The sequence below is a fragment of the Gorilla gorilla genome, chromosome 10 (genome assembly GCF_029281585.2).
Source record: "Gorilla gorilla gorilla isolate KB3781 chromosome 10, NHGRI_mGorGor1-v2.1_pri, whole genome shotgun sequence".
NCBI classification, from domain to species: Eukaryota; Metazoa; Chordata; class Mammalia; order Primates; family Hominidae; genus Gorilla; species Gorilla gorilla.
Window position 1 is genome coordinate 134,943,032 of NC_073234.2, and position 20,831 is coordinate 134,963,862.

The 20,831-nt window shown below is 42.4% G+C and overlaps 1 protein-coding gene and 1 long non-coding RNA gene across 6 annotated transcripts in view; one reads left to right on the forward strand and one right to left on the reverse strand.

The window, feature by feature from the left end:
- The window catches only part of CCDC60 (coiled-coil domain containing 60), a 204,668-nt gene extending 203,885 nt beyond the window's left edge, over positions 1-783 (forward strand). For all 3 annotated transcript variants that reach the window (XM_055358152.2, XM_055358153.2, XM_004053980.4), the window contains one exon: positions 351-783. In XM_055358152.2, the coding sequence (XP_055214127.1) occupies positions 351-452 (102 nt within the window). In that variant the 3' untranslated portion in view covers positions 453-783. The remainder of the gene's footprint in view (positions 1-350) is intronic.
- The window catches only part of LOC109028980 (uncharacterized), a 283,881-nt gene that overhangs the window by 152,240 nt on the left and 110,810 nt on the right, over positions 1-20,831 (reverse strand). For all 3 annotated transcript variants that reach the window (XR_010129434.1, XR_008670425.2, XR_008670426.2), the window contains exon 2: positions 13,286-13,383. This is a non-coding gene — a long non-coding RNA (uncharacterized lncRNA). The remainder of the gene's footprint in view (positions 1-13,285; positions 13,384-20,831) is intronic.

Genomic DNA, 20,831 nt, shown 5'->3' on the forward strand with positions numbered 1-20,831 from the left:
TTTACAAACCAAAAACGTTTAACGACAAATGACTGTTTGAAAAGATATTAAGCAGTAGAAAAGAAAGAAAAATGCAGATAGCTGGGACTTCCTGTCCTCCCCAAATTTCCTTGCATCAATAGCAACAAGAAGGGGCTTAACATTAGCCTGCTGAGCCAGGAAGCTGGAAAGGGGTCCTCTTCACCAAAGGACCACCCCAATCTGATGCTTCAAGATTATGAATGCCCAAATGGTATTCCTGGGGCCACCAGTCTCAGTCACAAATCTTCCAGGATCTTGAGGGGAGGGAGAGAAGGTGGAGTCTACTTTTCAGAGCAAATTCTGAGATTGCCACTGTGTCTGCCTCACAGTTTGTGCGAGAACACATCATCCATATGCCTCAAGAGGATTACATCAGCTGGCTGCAGAGCCGGATCAACATACCCATTGGGCCCTACAGCGCCCTGAGGTAGGCTGGGCCTGGGTTGACCAGCTATCTCAGTGGAGGAGTGTTTGCCTATATCATGTTCCTGTATCCTGCCTGTGTTCCTGCCTCCTGACTACCCTCATGGATGCTCTTTATGGATGACCCTTTACAGTAGGGTCACCTGGAGACTGACTTCCAGCAACATTTTTAGAGGGGGATGGTCCCAGGTGGCCCTCCCCTCAATTCCACACCCCAGACCCAACCTACCAGTCTCTGTTCTTCAATGATCCAGCCTGACTCTACCTACTTCCTCTTCAGATTCCTTCACCCTATTTACCTTCCTCAAATACTGGAGAATAAAATTGAACTGAATGTTTGATGTCTGTCTGGGAAAGAGCTGGGGCCGTGGAATTCAGGTGTGGTATTTAGATCCTAATAACAATAGTTACTATTTATTGAGTTTCTATTATGCAATAGATCCAGTGCTGAGTGCTTTACCTAGATAATGTTATTTCAATCTCATGATAACTTGGTTAAGTAGGCACTGATATTAACTTAATTTCACACCAATTAAGCTACAGCATATTTATCAATATTATATATATATTGCTTTGGATGGATGGTTGGGTGGGTGGGTGGGTGGACAGATGGGCAGATGGGTGGATGGGTGGGTGGGTAGATGTATGTATGTATGTATGTATGGATGGATGGATGGTTTGCATAGTTGCATGGTTGGATGGTTGCATGGTTGGATGAATGGATGGATGGATGAATGAATGGATGGTGGATGGATGGATGGATGGATAGATGGATGGATGAATGATGGATGGATGAATGGACAGATGGCACATTCCCCAACAAGGCAATGGTATGCAAAAAAATTTTAGCCTTGAATCCTCGTATATTTTCTGTGGGTCTTAGTTATAGAAGGAAGCTTATCTTCCTGTCATCTCAAAATGTGTGTAGACTCTCATAACCTCTTCTCTCATATTGGTCTTATGCTCACCCACATTCTCACTAAGTTATAGGAACTGTAGGCATTTTAACTCCCTTAGTGATGGCCACACTGAATTAACAATTGGACAACTGGACTTGATTTGCTCTTGTGCCTGGATTATCAGAGCATTTATGTAGACTAGGCTTGAATCTCTCCCTCTGGCAATCTAAAAGTGGGAAGGAGAGTTAAATTCGAATTATTCTTTAGTCTAAGCAATCTTACACTCATCCATTCACCTATTCAGTCATTTATTCATTTAATGAATATTTATTAAGAGCCCAATATGCACCAACCAAGTTCTAGGTGTTAAGGATACAGCAATGAACAAGGCAGACAAGGTCTCTGTTCTCATGGAGTTTGTCATTTTTTAAAATTTCTTCTTTTTTGACACATGGTCCAAGATGAGATCATGGAGTTCACATAAAAACAGAGAAGTCAATAAAACGCAACAGGGAGGTCAGAGGCATTATGTAACATCCCATGTCCCTCCACAGAGATACCCTATGTTTAACAGTAAACCTTGAAAAGCTATTTGGGGTGCAAAGGTAAGATACACTCCACAGAGAAACTACAAAATTAAGAGACCCTACAGGTCTCTGTATTAAATAGGAATTCGAGTGAGGGAGGAGCAGAGAAGAAAGAGGGAGCTGCCAATAAAGAAGAAGAAAAAGGACAAAGGAGGTAGAGGAGGAAAAGGGAGCTGAGTAACAGGAGCGTGAGAAGGGACTTCAGGAGAAAACCAATCGGGGGGATAAAACAGGGCAGGGCTGGCTGGTGGATCCCTAAGAACTACAATGCAAACAACCCTCTTCATCCCTCTGGACCTTTAGTAGTTTCTGTTACATACCCAACTGTCTTCTGTGAGCCATGTTTTGAAGAAATAAAGAAAAGGCGCTGTGTTCTACATCTGGGCTGCTTGGGGGCAAAAAAAAGAGCTTGAGGTACTCAGACCCTCAACACAATAAAGAGTTCAGGGCCTGGCAAGGTGGCTCAGGCCTGTAATGCCAGTGTTTTGGGAGGCCAAGGTGAGAGAATCCTTTGAGGCCAGGAATTCAACACCAGCCTGGGCAACATAGTGAGACCCCATTTCTACAGAATATAATTGTTCTTAAAATTAGCTGGTGGAGTTCGAGACCAGCCTGGCCAATATGGTGAAACCCTGTCTCTACTAAAAATATAAATAAATAGCCAGGCATGGTGGCACGCCCCTGTAGTCCCAGCTACTCAGGAGGCTGAGGCAGGAGAATCGCTTGAACCCGGAGGCTGAGGTTGCAGTGAGCCAAGATCGCACCACTGTACTCCGGCTTGGGTGACAAAATTAAACTCCGTCTCAAAAAAAAAAAAAAAAAAAAAAAAAAAGCTGATGGCACCATCTGTAGTCCTAGCTACTCGGAAGGCTGAGGCAGGAGGATCCCTCGAGCCCAGGAGGTCAAGACTGCAGTGAGCCATGATCATGCCACTGTACCCCAGCCTGAGCAACAGAGCGAGATCCTGTCTCAAAAATAAAAGAGTATAGTAGGAACAGGAAGTCAAAGTTAGAGAGACTACTATTACATGAGCTCTCTAGGTTTATAGAAATCTTAAACGGACATTTGGCTTCTCACTAGACATGGGACAGGAACCCAGCCAAATTGATGTATATCTCAAATGTCAGGTGACCATCACAGCTGACATTTAATTACACAAGATAATCAGTGCAATGGTGCCAAATTAAAGCAAGCACAAAAAGGTCCCAGTAGACATGAGGGAGGGGAGCACTAACTCATACCTGAGATGTCAGGAAAGGCTTTTGAGAAGAGGTGATTGATACCTGTAAGTTGAGCTAGAGTTAGCCATAGAGAGATGGGTAGGCAGATAAGGAGGGAAGAAAGAATGTTCCAGGCAGAAGGAACAGCATGTGCAAAGGCCGAGAGGAAAAAAAGAAGCTTAATTTGTCATTTGAGGACCTAAACGTAAGTCCAGCTGGGCCATATTTCGAATTGGGAGTGCAGCACAGAGAAAGGGAGGAGGGGGGTTGGGGAGGGAAGTAGAAGCCAGATCTTTCAGATGCCTTATAAGCCATGTTAGGAAGTTTGGGCTTTATCTGCCTGGAAATAGGAATCCATGGAAGGATTTTGAGGAAGGGAATAATTGCATTTGCTTTCAAGGGAGAAAAATGGCACTCACAAGGAACAAGGAGCTAAGATGAGGCTATGGCAATGATTGTGGGGAGAACAATGGTGGTGGAGAAGGGGTGAAGACATTCATTGGAAAGATATTTAAACAGAAGAATCAACAGAACTTGGTGTGATGGATTATAAGTAAGGGGTGGGAGGGCAGGAATATCAGGAATCACGAGTGGAAGGTGATGCCTTAAATGTACCAGGAGAACAGGAAGAAAAGAAATTCATAATGAGAAGGTGAGGAGTTATGTTTTAAGCATATTGAGTTGGAGATGCCTGAGGGACAGTCAGGTGGGGGGATGCATAACTCAGGAAAGGAGGTTGCACTGGAGACAGAAACATAGCAGCAACATCCCACAGGTCAAGACGGTCAAAGGAAGAAATGGGAAGAGAGGCAAGAAGAGGAGAGGAGAGAGGGGTCTTGAGGACAGAATAACGAAAAGCATCAAGAAGCCTACTCAGAAAATAACATTTACTGACTGGACGCAGTGGCTCAAGCTTGTGATCCCAGCATTTTGGGAGGCCAAGGTGGGCGGATCACCTGATGTCAGGAGTTCAAGAGCAGCGTGACCAACATGGTGAAACCCAGTCTCTATTAAAAATACAAAAATTAGCCAGGTGTGGTGGTGCATGCCTGTAATCTCAGGTACTCAGGAGGCTGAGGCAGGAGAATCACTTGAACCCGGGAGGTAGAGGTTACAGTGAGCCAAAATCATGGCATTGCACTCCAGCCTGGGTGACAGTGTGAGACTCCGTCTCAAAAGAAATTAAAAAAAAATTTTTAAATAACATTTACTGAAGGGCTGCTTAGTTCCAGACCTCATGCAAAATGCTTGGCATATATGATCTCATTCCATCTTCACAAGCCTGCAAAGAAGGGCTCTTATATCCTTCCTGTTTTGCAGATGATGGAATAGAGGCTCTGAGAAATGTTTTGTACGCATGTCCAGCTGACTATGAACCCCCTCCCCATCCCTACCCTCCGACCTCCAGCCCCCTCTGCTATGAAACAAGGAGGTCACGAGAGTTATTGCGCTTTTGGAATTGAGCTCATCTAATGAGGAGGCTTTCATGAATTGTATTAGCTCACATTTGTACTGTATTCCACTGTTTCCAGAGTGCCTTCTCCAGTATTATCTTATTCGATGCTCACAGCATCCCTCTGAGGTGGGCATTATTATAATCCCCATTTTGCAAAGAAGGATATCGAGACTTAAGATTGTCCAATAGTCACATAGCAGGTAAGTGGGAGAGCCAAGCCTAAATTGAAGTCTGTCTGTCCCAGTCAGGGGCAATCTGAAATTGCAAGACTCACTCCGCCCTCCCGCTTGGCAGTTTCTGAGCCTGTTTCTCAGAGCTGTAGCTCCATCTAGTGGCCTTTATCAGTATTACTCTCCCACCCTGCCCTCCAGCAGAATGTCACTTTCCTGCCAAAAAAAAAAGGCAAGTATTAAACAGCAGCAACAAGACCTCTTCTGCTTAGACAAAGAGTGTTTACTCAAACAAAGGAAGACCTTTTACTACTAAAATAGATTGGGGACCAGGACGAGGCAACACATCCCCTCCCAGCTTCCAGGTTCTAAGAAGAGCCACAGGAAGAAATTTTTTGGCTTGTTAGCCTCTCCATCATAATCTTAATTGAACAACTACTAGGTGTTGGGTCCCCAGGAGTCACTGTCCCACAGCTCTGACCAAGCCATCTAAGTGGTTAACATGAGAGCTTTTTAAACTATATGTGCGCTAGAGAAGCTTTTTTCTGTAAAGGACTGGATATTAAATATCTGTTGCATGTTCTTTTTATTTATATAGTCCTTTAAAGGTGTAAAAACTGTTTTTTTACACCTTTAAACTTTTAACTGTAAATTAGAGGTCACACAAAAAGAGACCATAGACCAGATTGGGGCCGTCAGTCATCGTTTGCTGATCCCGCTTGAGGATAAATTTAAGAGTGAAGAGGAATGTTCTAGTCTTCCCCAAAAAACAGAGACAGGGAGGACTGGTGAACGTAATATGGTAAATATGTAGATGAACGGGGGGTTGGCACTACTCAGAATAGTTTTTGTCATTTTTGTGGAAAAGGAATGTATGCGTAGGGTAAAAATCTTAGCAGTGCAAAAGGATCTCCACTAAGTAGTGAGTATTCCTCCCCCTCCAACTCTCAGACCCCCATTCCGGTTTACAGAGGCACTCACACTCTATCCAGTAACTTGTATTACTTTCCAGGGATATTCTCCGCATGTATAAGCAAAACATTTTTAATTAATTAACTAAAATGAAGTGTTCATTGTGTGCTTACTGTATACCACGCATTGTTCTAAGTGCTTTGCATTCAATTATAGTTTATCCTCACCACAGCTTTATGAGGTAGATATCACTCTGACCCCCACTTTGTTGTGGAGGAAACTGGTGTGCAGAAAGTTGGGAAACCTGCCCAAAGCTACATAATTGGGGTAGGTAACCTTTTTTCTTTTTAACAGACATAGTGAACTTAGTATACAAACTTCTGCATTAATTTGCTATGTTGGTGGTCATTTCACTTCCTATCTTCCTACTTTATATGAAGGAGGAAAGAGGCTGAAGGTTCACACCAGTGCATTAAAACCAATACCCAGACTCTTGTCACCACCCTGCCTTGGCATTTCATTTAAAGGTTTGCAGGTAAGGGAGGACCTGGACCAAAAGCTATGACCAATTGTAAAGAACTATATCAAAATAAAAGCCCAAGCTAATGTTAAAACAACGCCTGCATCACTTCCTCTTTACCCAATACTGCTCATTTCAGTCCCTGAGCTTCACCTGCATGGCTGAGGTTGAGTGTCCTTCCCTGTTTTGGGATCTGGAGGTAGCCAGGGGAAGTCAGATAAAGATAATGTAGAGTAAGAATTTAATAAACATGAAAATTTTCTAAGTGCCTTATGCTAGGCACTATGTAATTCATATGCATTTGCTGGTTGATTCCTTGTAATTATCCTGTGAAGCTAGCATTATTATGCTTATTCACATTTACAGATGACAGAAAATTGAAGCTAAAGGAGGTGAAGTGGCTTGCCCAAGTCACACGCCTTCAAGCAATTAATCAAGAGTTCAAATCGTGGTCGTCTTGAAATTTTGCAATATTGTTTTAACCACATTACACTGCCTCTCTACTTAAAGGATCTTGTCTTGGGGTTCAAATTGGTCATCTTTTGGGGGGAATCAGAGCTCGAGCTTTAGTGATAATAAAATTTAGAAACCATTTACATTTTTGAGGGGTGTTCACATCCATTAGCACCATGTGATCTTCAAAGCAATCCTCTGAGATGTGCAAAGCAAATCTCACCCACATTTTGAAGACATGACACACCAAGTAATTTGAGATTTGGGTCTGGCTATTTAACTCTGTAGCTCTCTCCACCACACTACCCTGGGGCAAAGGAACCACACTAGTGAAAAGTGGAGAGGGGACAAATTCCTTTCTGGCCTAGTCTCAAAATAGCTCTGAATTTTTTTATGTTTGTTTACTTATTATCTGTCTTCCCAACTAGATTTAGCCTTCATGAGGGCAAGGACTACATCTGCTTTATTTGTTATTGTATTCCCAGAATTTCTCATAACATTTCTGGCATCAACTGAATGGATGGATGGATGGATAGATGGATGGATGGATGGATGGATGGATGGATGGATGGATGGAAAAATGGTTAAGTGGATGGATGGATGGATGGATGGATGGATGGATGGATGGATGGATGGATGGATGCATGGATGGATGAACAGTTGAGTGGATAAATGGATGAATACTTGAGTGGATGGATGGATAGATGGATGGATGGATGGACGGACGGATGACTGAGAGAAACTAAAAGAAGCCATCATCAGGGTTAGACTCATCAGGATTCCTCAGATCCCCACTGCCTTCTAGGAAATAGAGATGTCCAGGAGGCTGGCTTAGATGTGAGACTGCCCATCCTGGCAAAGGTGGAGCCTGATAGTATAAGAAATAAGCTCACAGCTCAGTGTCCTAAGGCAAGGCCAGCACAAACAGTTCTCTCAATGACCCAACAGGTTGGCGAGAATAGAGCTGAGGCATTCCTTTGACCTTAGACTTTTAAAAGTAAAAAGTCTACTTTCAGAGCTTGGGGCAGGTTTTCTATTAAACATCACAGAGCTAGTCCCTTCCATCACATGACTTAAGCCAGAAATACCCCCATCCTTTGTCCCAATTCACTTTTAATGTTCTGATGAAAAGTCTCTCCCACTTGCCTTTTGGGATTGTATCTATCACCACGGATGCTATTCAACCGCCATTTCCCATTCTTCTTTTGCTAGGAGTCCTGATTTTGTTCAAGTGTCTACCCCTTCCCATGTGAATCAGGATAAATCTTGATTGGTCTAAATCTATATTGGCAATTCCATTCCCCATGCTAGGGTTGATTTATAGGTGGTCATGTTACCCCAGGTTTGCAAGAGGAGGCTCCTGAGAAAGGTTTGTTTCTTCTTAAAACAAACACAGAGGAGGCCGGGCACGATGGCTCACGCAATCACTTAATCCCAGCACTTAGGGAGGCCAAGGCAGGTGGATCACCTGAGGTCAGAAGTTCGAGACCAGCCCGGCCAACCTGGTGAAACCCCATCGCTACTAAAAATACAAAAATTAGCTGGGTGTGGTGGGCACCTGTAATCCCAGCTACTCAGGAGGCTGAGGCAGGAGAATCACTTGAACCCGGGAGGCAGAGGTTGCAGTGAGCCGAGATCACGCCATTGCACTTCAGCCTGGGTGACAGAACAAGACTCCATCTCAAAAAAAAAAAAAAAACACACAGAGCACAGAGGAAAACAGTCCTTTCCTGGAAGTTATCATGTCTTCACTAAATTGTGCAGGCACCTTGCTGCCAACAAGGGGCAGATTCAAGAGAATCACCTTGGTTGGAACATTTTGAAGTGAGTTGATACAACCTTCATTGCCCAAAGCAGCTGAGTCTGGGTTTTCTGCTACTTGAAGCTGAAAATACTCAGTTGCATAAACCAATAACAATATCATTCTCACGCCTCGCCCTTAACTAACATCTGCTCTTTTCATAGCTGTTCGAATGATAACTCCCTCGTCTGCAAATCTCAGAGAAAGCCTTTGACTCTTTCAAGCAAGATGTCATCATGCCAAAGAGAACCCAGATTTGTTATACTTGGGACTCCACAAAAAGGCTGCAGTGTGTCTTGCAAATGGCAACATTAACTCTGCTAAAACCTTCCCAAAGATGTGAAACTCAGGGGTCACTAAGGAGCTGGGGGTAAGGCAGAGAACATATGACACAGTACAAAGCCCTTCACATGGCAGAGACATCTTCATCCCCAAAGTCAAAATAATCTAGGAACAGGGGTGAAAATGAAAAACTGGTGACTGGGGAAGATTTTCAACAATCATTTTAAGGTGTTCACGGGAACAGGGGCGTGAAGGAGGTGAAGAATAGTTTATATTGATTAGATGGTAAGTCCTGGAGGTAACAAGTGGGAGAAGGGGGCTGAAAGAAGAAGGGCTGCAGTTTGACAGGTGGAGGTAGGAAACTCATAGAATGTTTGAGCCAGGTGAGACCTTGTCATCAACCTGAGCTTGCATATCATTGAGTACCTACCATGCTCCAGGCTATTTGAGAGACGCCAGAGGTATAAAGAGAGCCTGTGTCCTCCAAAGGTTAAATAGTGGTGTTATAGTGTGATGGTTAAAACAGAACGTTCAGGTGTCAGACTGAGAAAGTTCAGATCCTAGTTGTGTTGTCATTGGCTGTATGACCTTGAGAGGTATCTTCACTTCTATATATCTCATCTGTAAAATGAGAACACCACTAAAGAGTCAATGAGATAGCCTGGGCCAGTCTTGGTGGCTCACACCTGTAATCCCAACACTATGGGAGGCCAAGGTGGGCAGATCACTTGAGGTCAGGAGTTCGAGACCACCAGCCTGGCCAACATGGGGAAACCCCTCTCTACTAAAAATATAAAAATTAGCCAGGAGTGGTGGCAGGCACCTGTTATCCCAGCTACTCTGGAGGCTGAGGCAGAAGAATCGCTTGAACCCGGGAGACAGAGGTTGTAGTGAGCCGAGATCACGCCACTGCACTCCAGCCTGGATGACAGAATGAGACTCCATCTCAAAAAAAAAAAAATTCAGTGAGATAGGCTGTGTAAAGCATCCAGCTTACAGTAAAGACTCAACACACCTTAGCTATGACAACAATGTCAGAGAAAGATGGAGCACACAGAAAGCCACCACCCGAGTCTGGCAAGTCAAAAAAGGTACATCAGCCAATGTCTTTATATGCAAGCAATAGAATCTGATTCTGGCTAATTTAACTCTGGGTCTTTACATTACTGCCTCTGAAAACATAAAAATCCGATTGCAAAGCCTAAGTCACATGATTATATCCTAGTTGACAAAAAAAGCTGAGAAAGCAAGTATCTGGATTGTTTGACTTTCATAATAGAAGAAATATTAATCTCATAGAGTGAAAGTTCCCCAAGAAAAGGAAAAGGACTCAGATGCTACTCACAAAAAAACAAAAGTGTCCTCTAGAGAAGGCTTACTGGAAGAAGTAACAGCTGAGTTGAAACCAATCCACATCCTACATTTACCAATGAAGAAACTGAGACACAGATAGGTGGACTCTTCCAAAGTCACTAGCTTTGGGAGGAAAAGAAAGAAGGGCTTGGAATAGGGGACAGTAGGGTTCAGGAGGAGACCCCAAAGGAGATCTCTGATGAGCTGAGGGAGGAAGAGGCTGAAAGCCTCAGCCAGAGTTGGTGTTGGGTCCAGAAGTGGTGGCAGCAGAGGAGACAGTGAATATTGGACAGTGTTAGTTTCCAGGCCTGGGAAGAGTTTGGGATCCAGCATAGAGGAGTGGTGTATCATAAGGAATTGGTTTGGTCTTTATCCCCAGTTTCTGGGAGGGAGCCTCTAAACCCTTAGAAGTTCCTGAGTGAGAAGAGTTTCTTTGTTATTCATAGTGGGCCCCACAGATCACCCCTGAGTTTATGCTAATGAGGTGATCCACAGTGGGTCCCTAGATAGTTTTTGGCTGGAAGGTGGTCATGCCAGAAACACCAACAATGTGATTAGAGGGTTGGGGTTTTGAACCACGTTATATCCTTTCATCTTCCTATGCTCTGGGGACAGAAGGAGGGTTGGAGGTGGGGTTCAATCACATGGTCATTGATTCAACCAAGCATGTCTACATGATGAAGCCCTAATAAAAATTCTGAACATCCGACATTCCAGTGAGTTTCCCTATTCGATAATCATATATCGATATCCTGAAGACATGGAAATGCCGCATCTTGGACCCTCCCAGACTTCACCCTGTGTCACTCTTCATTTGGATCATTTTGATTTATATCCTTCATAATAAAATTGTAATCATCTATATCATATTTTGTTGAGTTCTGTGGGTTGTTCTGTCTTATAAACAGATAAGAACTCAACAAAGTATGATATATATGATAGTGAATTAATGGACCAGAGGGGCTAGTGGGAACCCTCAAATTGTAGCCAGCTGGTCAGAAGTATAGGTGGCCTGGGACCACTATGAATGGTGTCTTAATTGAAGACATTCTTGTGTACCCTTAATCTGAAAGTTTTGACCTACCTCCGGATAGTTGGCGTCACAATTGCATAGCAAAATGAAAGCTGTGATTCAGGCAAAGGACTGTATTGTTCCAACCCTGTGGTTGAGCCTCTGTCAAGGAAAGTCCTCACTCAAAGGTGGAACACATGTGTAGCTTGTGTCTACCCACTCCCTCTTCTTTAGGCAGCAACCCCTTCCTCCTGACTCTCATTCATTGTGGATTGAGCAGTGCTTCAATCCAGTGCCAGGTGTGGGCATGTGACCAAGACCTGGATAATGCAAGCATGACATTTCCCTAATCATAGCAAATGGCTCAGGGTAGACACCCAAAGTAATCCAATAAAGCTCAATTCCCGAACTTATGTTGGAACTGGAAGAGAGAACAAGAAGCCCTCTTTTTTCTGGAACTGTTGACACTAAGGATAAAACAAGCCTACAGCTTCTGGGAACCAACACACAGAGAGAAATTGCCAACAAAGGGAGGAAAACAAAGCCAAGAAATGCAGCAAAAGAGAGATCAAATATTGGTCGCATCATTCGGGCCCCTGGCTCTCTAGCCAGATCTTTGAACTTTTGGTTATGGTGGCTAACAGCTTCTTTTTCTTCGGAAGCCAGATTTAATTTGATTTCCTTCACTTGCAACAAACTGATTCCCAATTAATGCAGCAGGAGAAAGAAAAGAGATCTGTATATAAGCATAGTCAAATTCTAGACACCTCTTCCTCTAAGAGGGCGAGTGAGGTCGTAGAGAAAGGCACTGCTATGGGATATATCATGCAGGTAATGCTAAGACGAAATCCTGAGTTAAATTCACAACATCAATCAACAGAAAACGGAAAGACTAAGAACCAGATGTTTTATCACTCCGTTTTGCAGCAGGTGTGAAAGTGCCAATTTGGATTTAAAAGAGCATGAAACAAATGCAAGGTGGGGACTGTTATCAGAGCCAACCCTCATGTCTCTACCACTGCGAAAAGAGGCGCTGGGTAAGTATATTTCCTAGCTCAATGGTCTTCAAAGTGGAAGGGCTGCACAAGATGATCCATTAGGGAGCAGAAAAAAATATTAGAACTTATATTTATAGCTATCTTAGCAAAAGTCTATTTGAAGTTTTACAAGTAGTTTGGGCGTGGATTGACCCTGGCACCCTCATTCAGTCTATACTGAGAAAGAGACCAGGTGTCTGGCATCAGGCAAGCTAAGAAACCCAGGAGAAGTTGGGCATTCCACAATATGAAAGGGATAATAGTGGCATTCTTGTCTTCTCATCCCCAGTGTTACTTCTGATAAGCTTCCAATGCCTCTTCTTTAAATCTCCTAATATTAATTCTAGAGCATCAAGGGTACCTGTGAATTGGCATGCCTCTCTCTGTACCCCAGTGATGCTCTCAGATACTGAAAGATTAGTTATCTTCCCTTGCATTAAATGACCCCAGGCAACTGATATCCTAATTAACCCCTCCTCTATCTCCTCCTTGGTTCTCTAGCTTCTCTCCCAACAAAAGCGAGTTTGCCAAGAGAAACAGTGCACCTAACTTGTGCATAGAAAACTTAACTTTACAAAGAGGTTTTTTTAAACATGCAATTTCCAGGTTAATGGGAGTCAAATGGCCAAGTGCCTAAATCAAGGAGCATGAAATAATGCTCTGCAATGTTCTTTAGTTCACCCCACAAACTGGCTGTTCTGAGCACATTCTAAATCTCTCTCTCTCTTTCTCCCCACCCCGACCCCATGATAAAAAAAAGAGAGCTGAGGCTTCAAGGGATCAAAGAAACAGATCACCCACCCCAAACCATTTTTACTTGGGGTGACACAGAAACGTCGCCATCCAACTTTGCTAAAACAGCAGCTGGATCTCACTTGTAAAGCAGTTCCAATAGAGGAGGAAAGGGATACAAATTTACAAAGACAATAAATTTAACACCCTTTTCTCATTATACCAGAACTTGTAAGAGGATTGCATTACAGGTCTAGCAACTCTAGGGCATCTGAAATGCGGTCTCATTTACAAACATTTTGTTTACACTTCATGATTTCATGAACCACTGATTGCATAAAGCAGGCCAACTGGCCTCCTCCTCTCGTCTTCAATTTAATGCCATTTTACCTTTGCAGAAAACTCACCAATGAAGAACAGCAGACAGGTGAACAGGCTGGCCAGGAAGTGGGTCAGATGGTGATACATTTAGTCTTCTTTTCCTCTAGGGCTTCAGTCTCCCCATCTGTAAAATCAGAGAGCTAGATTATGAGGGTCCCAAATCTACATTTCAACCAAGACCAGGCAAGTAATACGAATGAATGGAGGGAATGGGGTCTAATATTATGTGCCGAATATTTGACAGGCACTGAGAGAGAAAGGTACTGGGAGCAGAAAGGGAGACAAGCCATGATCCCTGCTCTGGTGAAGCACTTGGCCTTGTGAGAGATGTGAGCACATAGGCAGCTACCAACAAATATGATAAAAGCTGTATTCAAGGTTCCATATGAATGCACAGGAGGGTTGGACTAATCCACCCCAGATGAATCCTCGAAGATTTTTTAAATAAACGAGAAGGCATTTGAGGGGAAGAGGAGTGTTGTAGGTGAAGAAGTGGAAAGAACAAGAGAACAGGAATGACCTTTCAGGTGGAGAAAACCGCCTGTGCAAAGTCACGGTGACCTGAAAAACAATTACGTATTCGGGGAGAAAAATGAAGTTTGATAGGGCTGGAAGGTCCCTATGTGAAGTTACAGAAAAATAGCCTAGAAGGGTGAGTTGGAAATAAATCACAAAGAACCTTGAGGAATTTGTCTTGAGAGTAATAGGAAGCCAGGGATATGTTCTAAATTGCTGAGAAAACTGGTGATATTTCCATTTTAGAAAGTTTGCTCTGTCTGCAGGGTGGGGAATGGGTTAGAGCTGCACCATCCAATATGAGGGTCATTAGCCACGTGTGGCTATTGAGCACTGGACACATGGCCAGTCCAAATTGAGATGTGCTATGTAACTAAAAATAAAATCTTAAGCCCCCTGCTCCACTGACAGAACAGACCCCCTCTTGGCCAAAGAGACCCCCAGAAAAACCTTAAAAACTGAGTTCATGACAATGACAAGAACCGGAGGTCCGACACACCTCGTTATACCCCCTCTTTTGTGTAGTTTACAGACAACTGACCAGCGTTAATGTTAAAATAGAGATCACAAGACCGACAAAATGAACTCTTCGTAGTAATAAGATACCAAGTTATAAACAGGTCCTAAGGCCATGCCAGGAAAGGGTTAAGTCACACACTCCTTCACTTAAAGAATAAACTATATTCTAACTGCCACAAGGTTTTTCTTTTTCTCTAGCAGCTAAACAAGTGCTGGCCTTGAGATAAGCAGTGTTAAAGCAACTGCAACGAACCAACCACCAGACACTGACTAACTGATCCTCCCCCGCACCGTTCCCTTTCCACCAGCCGTAACTACAGCTTTGATTAGGCAAGAGATTGATTTCAATAACTTTCTCCTAATAAAAAAGACCATTGACCATGGACTGATTCTGGCCAGTTTACAGAGGCTGTGCACATGAGTGCCTTCATTCTAAAAAGACCTTTTGACATATAGGATCTAATTATAATACATTTAAATATCAAGCCCCACCCCAAGGTGGGGTGATACGTCACATGTCACATGCATATTTGTTCAATACACGTGTCATAACTGCCTTCGTAAATATTCATAACCCCTCTCATAACCTGTTGAATACGCATACTTGGCCACCCCAGTGAGCTAAAATTCCTGTCCAACCCCTCCTCCTCCTGGCCAGGCCCAGTGGCTCACGCCTGTAATCCCAGCACTTTGGGAGGCCAAGATGGGCAGATCATGAGGTCAGGAGATCGAGGCTATCCTGGCCAACAAGGTGAAACCCCGTCTCTACTACAAATACAAAAATTAGCCAGGCGTGGTGGCGGGCACCTGTAGTCCCAGCTATTAGGGAGGCTGAGGCAGAAGAATGGCATGAACCCGGGAGGTGAAGCTTGCAGTGAGCTGAGATCACGCCACTGCACTTCAGCCTGGGCAACAACAAAAAAAAAAAAACAAAAAAAAACCAACCCCACCTCCTTCAAAATGCCTGCTAATGACTTTGGCCAGAAGTATGGTTCCCAGCCTGTGGGATGGCCACCTTGTAGACTGTAACCCTTTTTAAAAAAATAAAGTCTCTTTATCTAAATGCATGGATTTTGTGATTTTTCAACAACTATAAGTATAAAATACACACAGGACTTTGAACACTGAGTTTGAAAAAAGGAATGTACACTATCTCGTTAATATTGTTTAATATTGATTATGTGTCAAAAGGATATTTGGAATATATTGGGTTAAATAAAATATGGTATTAAAATTAATTTATCCTGCTTTTTACTTGTTTAATGTGGCCAGTGGAAAATTTAAAATTACATATGTGGCTCGCATTATAATTCCATTGGACAGAGCTGAGTTAGAGAGCCTGAGACTCAAGAAAGAAGACCAATGAGGAGACTTCGAAATGTCCAGGAGACATTATGAGAGCATGGGAGTTTGAACCAGACAGTGGGATGGGGACAGAGAATAAGAATAAGAGAATACGCAAGCTTCTCAATGACAGATTGGATAAAGAAAATGTGGTACACATACACCATGGCATACTATGCAGTCATAAAAAAGAATGAGATCATGTCTTTTGCAGGAACATAGATGGAGCTGGAGGCCCATTATCCTTGGCAAACTAACACAGAAACAGAAAACCAAATACTGCATGTTCTCACTGATAAGTGGGAGCTGAATGACGAGAACTCGTAGACACAAAGAAGAGAACCACAGACACTGGAGCCTACCTGAGGATGGAGGGTGGGAGGAGGGAGAGGAGCAGAAAAAATAACTACTGGGTACTTAATACCTGGGTGATGAAATAACCTGTACCACAAACCCCCAAGACACAAGTTTACCTATTAATGTGCAACAAACCTGCACATGTACCCCTGAACCTAAAATAAAAATTAAAAAAAAAAATAAAATTTGGGAAATAGTAGGAAAAAAATTAAAACCAGAAGACTACATATAATAGCATGATCTCATTTTTATAAAACAAGAATAAGCAAGAGTAAAGCACATGCTGTGTAGGTATGACTTTATATATGCAAAGCAGTGATACACTCCCAAACTCAGGATAACAATGACCTCTGTGGAGGGGACCTGGGGCCCTGGACTGGGAAAGAGCATCAGGTGTATGCCTTATTGGCAATGCCCTAGTTCTTTGGTTGATGGGGCCACAGATTTTCATTATACAATTAATCTGTATAACGTAAACACGTGGTGTGTGTGTGTGTGTGTGTGTGTGTAAACAAATACTTTTAAGATAAATTTCTTCAAATAAAAAGAATATGCGGGCCTCTGGTTATAGGTTTTGGTGATTAAAGGCATTCTGGGACCATACAGCCTGGTTCGACACTTGGCTCTGACATCTGTCAGCTGTGTGACCTTGGGCAAGTCACTTACTTAACCTGTCTCTTGTGCCTGAGTTTCCTCACTTATGCAACATGAGTAGTAGCAGCAACCTGCTTTATAAGGTGTTATGAAGATTAAATGAGTTGATTCCCTGATTCTCACAGTTGACTACATATGTGAGTCACCTGGGGAGTGTTTAAAACTCAATTTAGGAGAGTCTGATTTCATTGGTGTAGGGTGTGGCCTGAGCATCGGGACTATTTTAAATTACCCACGTGATTCTAATGTGCAGGAGAGTTCATGAACCACTGCATTAGTATATGTAGACGCTTGAAAGAGTGTCTGACACAGTGTAACCATGATTTAAGTACTTGAAGTTATTATATTTTTAGTGTCTTTAAAATGCATAATATATTTAAAATCCACAATTGAGAGTCTACTATGTGCCACTAAATGCCACTGCAGGGACAGAATATTTCTTAAATGAATTCACAGAGCTCACAGGAAAGGTTTCAACACGTCCTCTCCAGTGAGCACAGGTGGGCCAATTGGAGATCAAGTTCAGATCTGGCAGCTCATTCAGCAATTCCAACTTTTTGAAGTCTCGGTTGGTGAAATATTACAGACCATTTCCCAAAACACTTAACTCCAACAACAAGGTTTTAGTGTTTGGCAACATACAAGCAGAATGCAATTAAGTCTTGGAACTGTGTACTGAGTGTCTATCAGCTGGAGCCAAAGGGGAATGTAGTGAAGCGAGGCTCCTTTCAGAGTATGGAACAAGCCCATCTGTGTCTCAGACCCCCATAGTGGAGACACCTTAATGAGAACTGGCTAACGGTGGTGAGAACTCCTTGTCATCAATGAAGGAGGCATGTCCGGGCCTTACAAGGACATTAAGCAAAGAGGTACTAAAGTCATGAAAAAAAAATGGCCCTTCTGTCTTGGATAGAGCCTAAAGAAAAATCAGAGCCATCTCTATTCTTATTTGATAGACTTATGTTCTCAGAATTCACATCGTCTGCAGGCACTATGAATGCTAATTCCAATAGTAATCATTGTTAACATTTATTGGGTGTGTGTTATGTGCCAGGAACCATCATAAGCATTTTATATGCATCAAATTTTTAAAATATGAGGAAGGGGTCATTATCAATACTTTATAATGAGGAAACTGAGGCTCAGAGAGGTGCAGCAATTTGGTTGCAAGTGACAGAGTCTAAACTCAAACTAACTTAGACTAAAGGGGAATTTGTTGCCTTGAGGAATACAATGAAGTGTTGAAACATCAAGCTCTGAAAGGGATAAAGATACAGATGGATCTTTGATGCAACTGGAACCAGGGTTTTTTTCTCTCTGCTCCTCTCTTCTTCTCTCTGTGCATCAGCCACATCCTGCTGCATGCCAGCTTCTAACACACGTGGCAATGTGGCTTCTCAACTCCCCAGGCTCTCCTCTCTGTTCTGGTTTCAAAAATCCGAGGGCAAAGCTGTGATTGGTCCATCTTGGGTCAGGTGTTCACCTTGAACCAATCAACAGCAACCAAGAGAGCAAGATCATGTGAAAACATGGCAGTTCACTCAAATCACATGGGTTGGAGTCAGGGAAGAAGAAAGAAAATGATTTCCCAAAAAGAAGAATGATATATGTTCCCAGAAGAAAGAGAAAACTACCTATCATAGTCCACTACTTCCAAGAATGAGCACCAACAAGACTATTAAGTAGGGAGGAAAACTGACTCCTCCTTAAGGTTACACACTCTGAAAGTCCTCCAAAAATTCGAGGTCCAGACCACATATGGCATGCCAACTCAATTGAACATTAATTGACTTTTTACAGTGTACTGGCATTATATTCCAGGCTACCACATAGTATGGTCTCAGTAAATATTTGTTGGATGAATAATGCAAAGATGAATAAGGCAAGGTCCCTCTACTCAAAGAACTTACAGCCTAGTAAGTGATGAAGGCAAAGAAACAGCCCCAAAGGGACATAGAACATAGTCTGAGAGCTCAAACAAATGGAAGATCACATGGGTTTGAGAACACATAGGGAGACAATAAGTTAGAAAAGTCATCAAGGAAGGAGGTCCTATTTGAGATCGGCCTTGAAAACAGAATGAGATTTCAATAGACAAAAATGTAAGAAAAGTGTTCCCCAGCAAGAGCAAAGCCATGTGAGCAAAGGCATGGAGGCAGGGATGGACATATCATCCAGGTTTTTTTTTAATTGTACTAAAATATACATAACATAAAATTTGCCATTTTAATCATTTTTAAGTTGACATCAATGGCATTAATTACATTCATATTGCTGTACAACTATCATCACTATCTTGAAACTCTTCCATCTTCCAAAACTCTTCCATCACCCTCGCAGAAACTCCATACCCATTAAGCAATAACTCCCCATTCCCAGGAACATGGTAATCTCTAATCTACTTTCTGTCTCCTTAAATTTACCTAATCTATATATTTACTGTAAGTGGAATTATACAACATTGATCACTTTGTGTTTGGCTTATATCATTTAGCATAATGCCTTCAAGTTTCATCCATGCTGAGGGATGTACTGTATCTTCATTCCTTTGTACACCTAAATAATATCCCATCATATGAATATTCCACATTCCCTTTATCGTTTCATTGGTGGATGGACATTTGGTTTGTTTCCACCTTTTAGCTATTGTGACTAATGCTGCAGTGAACACTGATGAGCAAGTATCTGTTCAAGTCCTTGTTTTCAATTCTTTTGGTTATCTACCTAGAATTGAAATTGCTGGGCTGTATAGTAATTCTGTTTAGCTTTTTGAGGAACCATCGTATTGTTTTCTGTAGTGGCTGCAGCATTTTACATTCCCACCAGCAATGTACAAGGGTTTCAATTTCTCTGCATCCTTGCCAACACTTATTATATTCCATTGTTGTTATTGTTGCTTTTAACAGCCATTCTAATAAAGGTGAAGTAGTATCTAGTTGTGGTTTCGATTTGCATTTTTTGTAATGACTAAGGGTATTTAGCATCTTTTCACATGCTTATTCAAGCCATCCAGTTTTACGAGTGCACAACCAACCATCATAAATCCAAGATGTTTAGGTTTCATTGTGTAGGCAGTAGGGAGCCAATGATAGTTTGGAAGCCGAAGAGTGGCATGACCAGAAATATAAAATCTTGGCAGAGGAGTATAAAATGAAGCCAGAGGACTAGTTAAGAGGCTACTTCAATGGTCCAAGCAAGGGACCTGCCACCTCCCAAGCTTGAGCCAGGGAGGTGGTAGTGGCAATATAAGGAAAGGGACAGTTTCCAGACACATCATCTTTTCAACACAATGGAAGCAACCTATATGCAATCATAAAGGGCTGGTTATGTAAGCATGGTATAGCCTATGTGATGAATTGCTCTGCATCTGTAAAAATAATGATGCCGATGAATAAATGAAACAGATGTTTCCAAGTAAATGAAAAAAATAAGGTTACAACACAGCGTGTACATCATGATCCCATTTTTAGATAGATGATGCATAATTAGATCAGAATGCAAAGAGAAGGACAGACACTAAAGGTAAAAAAGACCTTGAACACCACACACGCAAATGTGAAAAATGATCACCTCTTGCTAAACTAACCTCCCACCAAGATACTTGTATGTTCTCTTTTATTTTCTTCCTTGCCTTTATCTCTATCTGAAAATATCTTATTCATTTGTTCATCTGTTCATAAATTCCAGGAAGGAGGGAGGGTATCTGTTTTGTTCTCTCTCTATTCCCAGAACCTGGAATCTAGCCACAGGTGAAGCTCCATGGATATTTTTTGATGAAATCTTTTAGTGATGGGATCCATTTTTATTCTCTTACATATATTTTTTAAATGTAAAAAAGGAATCTATGACTTTTGTCATAAAAAAAGTAGCAAAAAGAAGAGACATAAACAGGCATTATTCTCACCACCATCACAATGGCACTGGTTCTTTGATCACAGCTGTTACCCCTAAAAGAACCTCAAAGCCAGATTCTAACACCAGACCCCACTAGCACATCAAAGTGCTTTTCTCAGCCTGTGAACCCACTCACTGCCTCTCTTCCCTTCCTCCAGCTTCCTGGGTATCCACTTCCTCCACCTGTGCCCACTCAGCACAGGATGTTATTAACACCATCGCACCCCCACAGACTTAGGAGCCTAGAATAACCTGCTACCGGTAGGGCAGATACTTGGAAGACTCTTC